The sequence below is a fragment of the Notothenia coriiceps genome, unplaced genomic scaffold (genome assembly GCF_000735185.1).
Source record: "Notothenia coriiceps isolate Sejong01 unplaced genomic scaffold, NC01 NC01_scaffold00035195, whole genome shotgun sequence".
Taxonomy (NCBI): Eukaryota; Metazoa; Chordata; class Actinopteri; order Perciformes; family Nototheniidae; genus Notothenia; species Notothenia coriiceps.
In genome coordinates, this window is record NW_011367896.1 from 55,511 (window position 1) to 65,962 (window position 10,452).

The 10,452-nt window shown below is 41.7% G+C and overlaps 1 protein-coding gene across 1 annotated transcript in view; it reads left to right on the forward strand.

Moving 5' to 3' along the window:
* Nucleotides 1–1,341: 1,341 nt before the first annotated feature.
* Nucleotides 1,342–10,452, forward strand: part of cerkl (CERK like autophagy regulator) — a gene marked incomplete at its 5' end in the record, with an annotated part of 14,411 nt that continues 5,300 nt past the window's right edge. The window contains 3 exons of the mRNA XM_010791107.1: nucleotides 1,342–1,385; nucleotides 2,035–2,144; nucleotides 4,899–5,129. Coding sequence (XP_010789409.1) covers nucleotides 1,342–1,385; nucleotides 2,035–2,144; nucleotides 4,899–5,129 — 385 coding nt within the window. The remainder of the gene's footprint in view (nucleotides 1,386–2,034; nucleotides 2,145–4,898; nucleotides 5,130–10,452) is intronic.

The window sequence follows — 10,452 nt, forward strand, 5'->3', positions numbered from 1 at the left end:
ACATATCCGGCGGCACTCACTAACACAAAAAATGTTTCATCAAATTTCGTTTCAGCTTGAGAAAAAACGAAACAGGACTTTCCTGCCCTGAGCTGTGAGATAAAGCCGGGGGGAGAAGTGCTCTCAGACAGTGAGGGGTAGCATGTGCGGCAGAGATTGAGGGGCATTAGTGCTCCATGGTAATCAAAGGCAGAGCAGAGAGCAGGGATATAAAGGGAGTCGGTGGGCGCCAAAGCTGCCCCTCTGCACCCAGTGCCTTTTAATTAGGCTCAGAATCAGAATACCTTTATTAGTCCCACGGAGGGGACATTTGCCACAGACAGCTTAATGTTACAAATGTTAAATATGTGACATGCATTAAAAAAAAGTACTAAGTTATGATATAATAACAAATATAATAAAAAATAAAAAGTTACATAATTTAAAAAAATACACATCCTGTAACATTTCTTAGGATTTAGCAGCCAGGTATATATTACACAGTTACGGCATCTATATATTTCACATCTAGCACATATTGCACATAGGTGGTTAGTATTTAACAGCAGCAAGTTACACAATATTTACAAAATACAAAATACACACCTTGTAACAGTTGTAAGGATTTATCAGCCAGGATATATTACACAGCAGTTATTAACGGCATCTATATATACGTTGTTCTAAAACAGACATTATGCATAATGTGACTAATTAGGACTTTTAGTCTACTTTTAACATGGGATCTACTATTGTCTACACTGTGCTATACTCATTAGTTCTCATAAAACATGTGAAATATGCAAAGTAACTCGTAACTTAAGTAAGAGTAATAGGAACTAGGCCTATAAAGAAGTAGTACACATTCAGACAAGAAGTACACATTAGAAATTCTCGAGTTAATATACAAGTACCTAATGACTGTATTTAAGTATAACCAGAGAACTTTAAATATTGTTATAAAATAGGACTGCTTTAAGTTGACTCACTGTTTGCGCATTCCCGCTTGGATGAAGGATAGACGCGGGAGCGCGCACGAACGTTAATTAGACGCTGGTGAATCTGCCAAGTGTCTGAAAAAGCGGCTCCCCGTCTCCATAGCGACGACACCCCGGAAATACAACATAGCTCATCAGTTGTGATCAGCTCACCGTATGTTTATCTGCCGCTTGGTTTTTCATAAAGGAACCACCTCATAACTTATTGTGTTTGTTTGATTGTTCGTCGATCGACTCGATAAACATGTCGGAGAATGAGGAGGACCTCCAGAGAGAGCAGAGCGACAGCACGAAGAAGAAGAAAGAAAAACAAAGTGCGAAGAAGAAGAAAAAGAAGAATGGGGAGGAAGAGGAGGAGAAGTGCAAAGAAGAGGAAGAAGAGGAGGTTAAGGGGGAAGAGAAGAACAGGTGAGTGTTTGTTGTGAGCAGAGGCGGACTCATGCCGTCAGAGGGACAGTGGCGAAACAAATAAAAGGGCACGAGCTTCATGAAGGCCCAGCGTGCATGAAGTTGTGTAGCTTGAATGGCAGCTTTTATGGTACAGTGTAATTTAAAAAAAACACCCTTTAGAAACTCAACCCTTTAAAGTTACACACCCTAAGAATAACCAGGTTGGTGTTTGCTAGTTTTAACCATTAGCATCTATAGGCTGTCCAATTATCCCATCAGAAACTGATCACGCCCCCCTTGTATAACCTGTACATTAGTGCACTCTGCATTTTGTTTCGTCCAATTAAGGGGATTGAGACATTTATTTTGGCCGTAAAAGACTATATTTGGTGTCCTCCTGGGACATTCTAATCAATGCCACAATTATTGTTTTGACTTTTCGACACTTTCACTCCTGCAGGTATGATTTAAGAACATTCACTTTGTTACACACATATGAACTTGTTATATATTACTGAAGGACACTTGATTACATCATATAGAATGGAAAAAGATGATTTGGGGTTTCTGACATTAGTCTGCATAATTCATTCTTTTGTTTAGTAGGCCTACAAACATGTATGTGGCATATTCAAATAAACTGTGTGTGTTTGGTGTGTTTTGCCAGTGAGGGTGTTTTGCTGCGTGGGATCTTCAAAGTGGGGAAGAAGAGTCATGATGTGTTACTCACCCAAACGAGGCTGACGTGGATCCCCATCATCCCGGAGAACCCCACAGGTCAGTTACCACAGCGACATGGCTACACTACAGACAGACAGACAGACAGACAGACAGACAGACAGACAGACAGACAGACAGACAGACAGACAGGCAGGCAGTGTGTATTTCGAGGCAGCTGGTGGTGTAATGGAGAAGTTCGGTCATGTTGAGACCACCTTAAACATGACATCTGGACAAAAACACACACACACACACACACACACACACACACACACACACACACACACACACACACACAGATGTTGCATGATCAGAGTTAATCATTTGAATTATCCAATGTTAATCTCATCTACATGGACTGATTGCCAGTGCATGTCTCTTAACATGGCCACCACCACAATCTCAGCAAGCTATAAATAAATAACACACCTAAAAAGCAAACATAAGGGACTACAAAGTAGTGTGCCTGATTCTTTAAAGGTGTACACATTCTTTGGTGCAGTCATGTTGTATTGATTTTGTAATGGTTGGTATCATGGTGGTAATATTATGAAATTACTTCAATTATTAGGAAATGTCCTGTGTTGTGCGCTTGTTTTTAGTTGAAATCCATTCAAACAGAACTGATTAGTGGAGCAGGATGAAATTGTGAATACAATGTGTGTGTGTGTGTGTGTGTGTGTGTGTGTGTGTGTGCGCGCGCATTTGGTTGATGCCAATCTGTTTTGTTGTATTTCATACAAGCTAATGCCATTACGGCAGCCAACTGTGTGTGTGTGTGTGTGTGTGTGTGTGTGTGTGTGTGTGTGTGTGTGTGTGTGTGTGTGTGTTTGTGTGGTTGTTTGTTGGCAGTAGTATAGAGCAGTTGGTTCGGCCTGTGGGGGGTTATTCGAGTGTCTCAGTGTGAGGAGATTAACACACACATACTCAGCCTGCCAGCGTGCTGTGTGTGTATGTTGATTAGATATTTCTATATAAATGGATCAGTAGTTGTTTATTTGTGCACATGAATTCCTCCTGTTTCACCCAGCAGCCTGTCTCTCTGTCTGTCGGAAAGGTGAGACTGGACTGTTTTGTACTAACAAAATCATGGAATATACATGCAGACCAATTTTAGTTGTTTGCAATGGCCACTGGGGCACATATAAGATAAGATGTACTTCATTGATCCCAGATTGGGAATTTATTTTGTTACAGCAGCATATCCAATTACTAATACAATTACTCAGAACACAATTTTAAATAATTAAACTTATGGTAAAAATATAAACCTGATTTTGATGCTGATGTTAGTTCATCTAGACTGAGGCTATTGTCAATAACATTTTACAAGAAAATGAAAACATAAAAGAACGGACTGTTCTGGGATGATTATATTTTCTGGAGCTACTTCATGACCATCTGCAATTTTTGTTGTTGTAATTCACCTAATATACCCGGCTTTTCTTTATTCTGGATAAAAACTGAAATCTCCTACAGGCAGTTAAATATCTCTGGAGGTTTTACAATAGTCAGAATTTTAAGGGAACAATAACTGATCAATTACAATATCAGAGTGGTCGAGCATTTATACGATCAATGTGTAATGTTACCCCATTGTAATGTGTGTGTGTGTGTGAACTCTGTATGATCCAAACGTCCTCGGAGTGAGCCACATGGCATGACACCATGAGACAGGACTCCAACAGTGTATGAGTGTGCGTGTTGTGTGTTTGTTGTGGGTACATTGTGTATACAGTATGTATGTGTGTGAACAGCAACTATGTGGGTTCTGTCAACTCAGATCAATGTCATCTTCATTGGGGTGGATGGAAAATCTGTCTCTCTTTCAATGTTTTTAGGTTATTAGGCCAAACTGCAAATAGGTGTGTATAGAGAATGAAAACAGCAATGTATAAAATGAAGCCATTATTCTCCTTAATGGCTTTTTCACTGCATATGTGAGGAAAAATTTGAGTTTGTGAGAATATTTGGACACACTGTTGGGTGACTTATAATCAGCTAAGAGCGTCGTACATTCAGCCACACCTTGCTCTGACTAAAATGAAAAATAAAGCCAGCAGTGGGTCATATTAATGTTCATTTGTGTTATTTACAATATGAGATTAACCCAACATGAAGGAAGCAACAACAACAGACAGACACACTGTGACCCTGACATATGGATGCTGGCCTCGGCGGGTGGAAGAAGGCAGGTGGTTTTGGGTTTTTGGTATTTGATAGCAGCGGGAGGGTATTTCACAGAGAGGGGGAGTTAATCAGCTTGTATCATATATAACCTGATGGATTGGTGCTCTCTGAGTGGTTTGGATCTGTTGTTGAAGGTGCATGGTTTTTGGTTTTTAGTTTTTTATGCTGATATTTATCATTATCGTCTCATGTTTAATTTATCACATGTGGCCAAAGCCGCAGCTTAACATATTTTTTTGTCATTTATGTCTATGGAACATGTTTTTCGACAATCAAAGCTGATATGTGCTGTGTTTTTTACTATTATGTGATTTCCTTTAATACATCATTAGACGTGAAAATCTGGATGGATTCAGATATTTTTGGTGATTAAAGCGGATTCATATTTAATTAAAGGGTTTGTTTTTTCATGTACAGATGTTTGTCCACCTGCTGTGACATGTCTCTGCTTGTTTGATTTTCAAAATAAAAGCAATATTTTGGTTTTCATTTACATCAATAGAAAATAGAAAATGTCTCACATTTCAGTTAATACTTTATTTATTTATTTGTATATATTTTTAGTGTTATTAACATTAGGTGCATTTTGTGCGTGTGTTTAATCGACCTCTCTCTGTGCAGGTGAGACGAGCGTCCCGCAGCCAGGTGTACTGCTGCTGCAGGATGTGTATGCAGTGAAGGTGAAGCGGCGGCGGGCGGCGGGACAGCAGTCGGGGGGGGCCGTGCTCGGTGTGGCTCTGTTCTGCTGCAAGAGGAGAGGGAGGAGGCTGGAGAAAGATACGCTGCACCTCCACAACGCCTCCACAGAACACACACACATATGGTACAACACCCTGAAGGAGCTGATCAAAGGTAACAAACACACACATTTAGAAGAAATTAAATATAAGTGGGCTGCCAAAAATATTGGATACATTTTTTTTTAGAGGCGGACAAATAGCAATACTTGCCTTCCATAGTGGCAGAGTGTAGAACAAGATCAAATAGCTGCAACCACATAGGTGCATCCACTTGTTAATGCAAACACAGCCTAAAAAAAACATCTCTTAATTATTTGTTTGTGAACTTAGAGACAAAACTAAAGAGCTGCTGGTCACATATAAATTGTTTTCAGTGTTTAGACAAAATTATATAATCCAAATTGTATCCAACTTCATGCAACAGTACACATATGTAATGGAAGCTGCAGTACACACTTGAAGTAAAAAGAAAATGTATGTAATTTGGAATACGGACCTTATTTTATATCACCCTGTTCATCACTCAGTATAATCGGGTGAGTCACAGTTACATCAGTAAAGCTAATCTGCTAATCCACCGGGACAAAGACACACAGATTATATGCACACACACACTGCACTCAGCCACCCTCGGTTGGGTGCTGTCAGCAATAGAATACTTGTTGTCTGCAAGAGAGATTAATTTGCTAAACTACTCGTCTACACAATCACGTGTGTGTCCAATTCACTTTAGCTCGCAACGAAAACCACACTATTGGGACGTAAAACCGTAGCTGATGTACACCACAAGGGCAAATGTAAGGGATGTGCCAGAGTTTACAGCCTCTGTGCTGCTGGTTTCAGACTGTCCACCAGCAGAGATTTGCTCCCGTTTAGCCGCAAGAGCTTTAGTAAGGTCTGACACGGTTGGGTGATAAAGTCTGGCTCACAGTTGGATTTCCAGTTTATCCTAAAGGTATGGAATGGTGTTGAGGTCAGAACCATGAATCCAGTACTTTTACACCAAACTAGGAAAACAACAGACATGATATCTATACTAAGCTTGATTTTAAATGTGTAATATGCGTACAAAACGAAAAATCTGTTGCATAAAATGTGGACTTATTCCCTTAAAGCTGGCCTAGTTACTGTATTCATTTTATGGAATTCTTTTTTTTCATATTAACAATGAATTACATGTCTAGTTGTAATGTAAAAGAGACAGAAAATGTATTAATTAATTATCTCCCTCAGTGTTTTCTGCCATTTCATCTTTGAGTTGATTTCATCATTATTAACTTGCTTGCCAGCAAAACATAAGATTGCATGAATCCAGGAAACCAGTTTGATAAAGTTGTGGAGGTTGCTGCAGACTGAAGTTCCCAGACGCTGGTTTCCCAGGTGCACTGTAGCAGGCGGTGTCTGGCTGACACTTAACCCACAATAGAAATGTTAGAGTGCTCTGTGTATGGATTTAACTCACACAAAACACACTTTACATTTCAGTTTTTTTCGACTGCAACAGAGGTGTTACAAGCTATCCATAAATGACGAGGTCAAAGGTCACACACACATTACCGTCGTTTTGCCACCATGGCAATCGGTCTGACACATAATCGCCGGTCACCTGTCTGTCTGTCCGTCCGTCTGTCCGTCAAACCAGATTACCTATGATGCCCTGCAGCAAAGTCACAACTTCTTTAAGTGTTTTCCTTTGGCCTCACACTCACACACACACACATGAATGGTTCACAGGTCGTGTGTCAGCTCGCGTGGTCACACTGCACATCAAACTGTGGAGGCTTTTGTGACTTTACACACCACGGCGAAGGAGTCTCTGTATGTGTGTGTGTGCGTGTGTGAAAGGTAAACAGTCGGCCGCTCTGCTGCTGTGCGGACATTAAGCCTATTTTCCAGCCAGAGGTCAGTGTGAAAAGCGCATTGTTGTGTGAATCGTGGCTTCGCAGAGCAGTCAGTCTCGCCGCTGCTGACACTACCGCCACTTCTTAACCTTCAGGTCCGAACATTCAGCTGCACAATGGCGAGCGGAGAGCAGACACTTTCAGTTTCTAGAGCGTTATTGGCTGTGTGAAGCAGCTGCAGAACGCTGTGCAGAGAGTGAATGGCAGTCAGAGTGACAAAAGGCAGGCAGTGACGCTGTATAGAGTCTGTCTCCATACAACGCAGTCAGGCGGTGGGATGGATTGACTGCAGTTGTTTAACAGCACAACAGACTGACAGACCGGTGGTGGCGGCGGAGTTCACGGGACGGCCAGACTGAGTTCGCCCCAAGCCACCAGCGGCCACCGCAGCTCCTCCCAGATCAATTGTCTTGTCAATCTAACGTCAGTTTTCTGCTCGCTTACAGAGCTGTTAGTTTGTTTGCATAGTGACATCAGTGGGAAGTGGTGATGGTCAGTCTGGTGGTACTGTAAGGTGTCTAAACTTGGTCAAAGTGACGACATCTTTACACTGTGTGGACAGCAGGTGGGTTGTTTAATAACATTTCATCAGATCCAAACCGTTTGGTATCCCTTAAAGAAACTTATTAGGTCTTAGAGAAAATAATACCTAAAGTCAAAGATGTTTTATCATTGAATATTTGGCTAAGAAGTCACAAACACAGTTCTAAGTGTAATTTATAACTAGCCAAAAGGAAGTTTAAGTTTGAAATGTGGCCTTCAGAGCAAGTGCCAGGAGGCTGTTTGCCCCCCCAACTGCAGTATTAAACACAACAATATAGTTTTTACTAGGGGTTTTCCGACCAGAAATACTATATGACTAACACAGACTGTTCTATCAAACATGAAGCATTGAACTGTGTGTAGTCTTTTACCACACGAGATGGTTATGTCTGAGTTCAACTAAACTCTATAAACCGCTTTATGGCCGTGTGTGTGCTGCTCTGTGTTACATATTAACCGGTGGGTCTGTGAAGTCAGTGAGTGTCTCCATAGTGACAGTCTACCTCATATTCATGTTGGAGGCCTAATTTGTTTGTCAGGAAACAAACTTTATGGTACAGCAGCACACATTCATACCCCCACCTCCACCAACCCAATCAATATACAGAGGATATATGCAAAATGCTAAATAATGGTTGTATCAAAGGTCAAACCCTTTGAACCCCCTTTATTTTGCTCAATGAGTTCAATGCAACTTGGCAACTGAAAGGATTTGTCGCCCGTCAGTCTTAACAATTATCACGCATGACGTAGTGTACAGACATTTATGGTCCAAAAAGGATGAAACATACCAACATTGGTAATCCTCTGTTCTTTCCCTTAGCTCTTCTAGCAGGTTAAAATGTATGTATTTTTGTAAAATAACTGATAACAGCAATATGATGAGTATGATAACATTCAAAACAGGTTCCCCAAGCCTAAAGTGAAACGGCTTACTTTTACCTGCAGTCCCAAACCCGAAGATATTCAATAAAAACTGCGGAAAGCAATGAAGTTTGAAATTGGAGGGCTACTTACGAGTTTTGTCTCTACAATTACTACAGTAGAACTTAACCATTAAGTCTCATGTCTAAAAAACGAAATCAGTAGACTGGATCGTTCCGGAGAATCTGATCAAACTGGACATTTAAATGACTTCTGTCCGCTGACTTCAGTGGGAGTCTGCAGCACGATATACTCTTGTTTTTCTCTACACATCTAGCATCTTCGGTTTTCAGTCAGAAACTCAACACTTCTGCTTGACAACACTGGGATTGTTTACCATGACAACATTTTAGCAATGCCATAGCAACCTGCCGCTAGCCGGGGCTCGGAGATGATCTGACTGATACTTGATCTGTCTACATGTACCTGTCCGTCTGCATTTCTTCTTAGAAATATATCAGCAAATTGAATGACCTCATCTCCTCTGAGACTGTGTGTGTGTAACAGACAGGCCTAGTTCGAGCTTTCAGGATCACATTTCAAGGGACATTAGTTATTTTTAAATGATTATTTAAGTTATTCTTTTTTTCTTAACAGCATGGGCATCTTCGTCTATAAGCAAATAAAGAGACAAGTGCTCGAAATTTCAGATTACAATTATTATCCTAAACCCCTTCGCCAAAATGTCCTGTGGTTTCATCCCGGGTCCTTAAGTCCCCTAGTGGAAAACTGTAAGAGTTTGGTAGGGTCTACATTTTTGGGTGGCACCAAAGTGGGCGAGCTTCTGGTATGGGCGGGGGACGAGTAGAGAGAAAAGTGGCAGGGGTGCAGGGTAACTCCTCCTGGTCCATGCTGTGGGGTGTAAGGGATGCCAGGAGGTGCACTGTGTGTGAGTGTGTGTAAGTGTGTGTGTGGGGTCATTATCAGGGCGAGGTCACAGCCTTCTGGGAACAGATTATAGTAATGATCTGGATAATGGAGCTGGTGTGTGTGTGTGTGTATTGATCTGTGCAGGTCTACGGGGATTTATAATGCGGTCTCTAAATCGGCCTAATGATGAGCTGTACAGGGGGTCTGGGGTGTGTGTGTTTATGACTAGTTTGGAGTCGATACCATGTAACCACACACACACACACACACACACACACACACACACACACACACACACACACACACACACACACACACACACACACACACACACACACACACACACACACACACACACACACACACACACACAACACAACACACACACACACACACACACACACCACACCTAACCACGCTTCCGACGAGAGTCCGTACTGAACTTCCGGTGAGTATTAGGCAGCCGTTACGATTAATCTTTCGTCCGGAATACACTACGTTTCAAATTCATGATCTCACTGGGCGCCCGGGTACTTTCTCCTCCCGTTGGTTTCACGCCTCCACAACAATTTCCGTTACGTAAAGGCGCGAGCAAACTAACCGAAGCGGCGTCCGTTCCTCTGTCTAATTATTAATCGCCGTTAAACCCTTCCGCTACTGGTTGTTCTTTTTTGTGCTGCTACATCCGAGAGCCAATATACGTCGTGCGTCCTGCACACGTCTCTCCTAACCGTGGCCGATCTAAACCAGTGGAGTTTCGTTTGTCCCGCAATTCTAGAGGCTATTTTCGGACGACGCCACGCCTTCTAGAAAAACCGTTTTCCGCAGCGTCCCGACTTCTAAACCGTACGGTTTCGATTTGACGATTTTTCTCGACATATATTTACACTCCCTTCGTAACAGAAGTACGATAATTAGCACAAGATCCACGTGGTTATCAAGAAATCAAGTGAGACAGACGCAAGACAGAAGAGAAAAAAGAAGGGAAGAAACAAACATTTTCGGACAGTGTATGTGTCGTAAGTGCCTTAGGATCAGACGCGTCGACAAACAAATGGGTACTTGTCCCTAAACTTGGTGTGGGGTATTATCGCACGAAACACATTAGGAGTAAAATATTTAACCTTTGACGAACATAAACTTAAAATTTTCCCGTCGTCACAATAGTCCCCGGGACCGGTTACTATGCAATACATT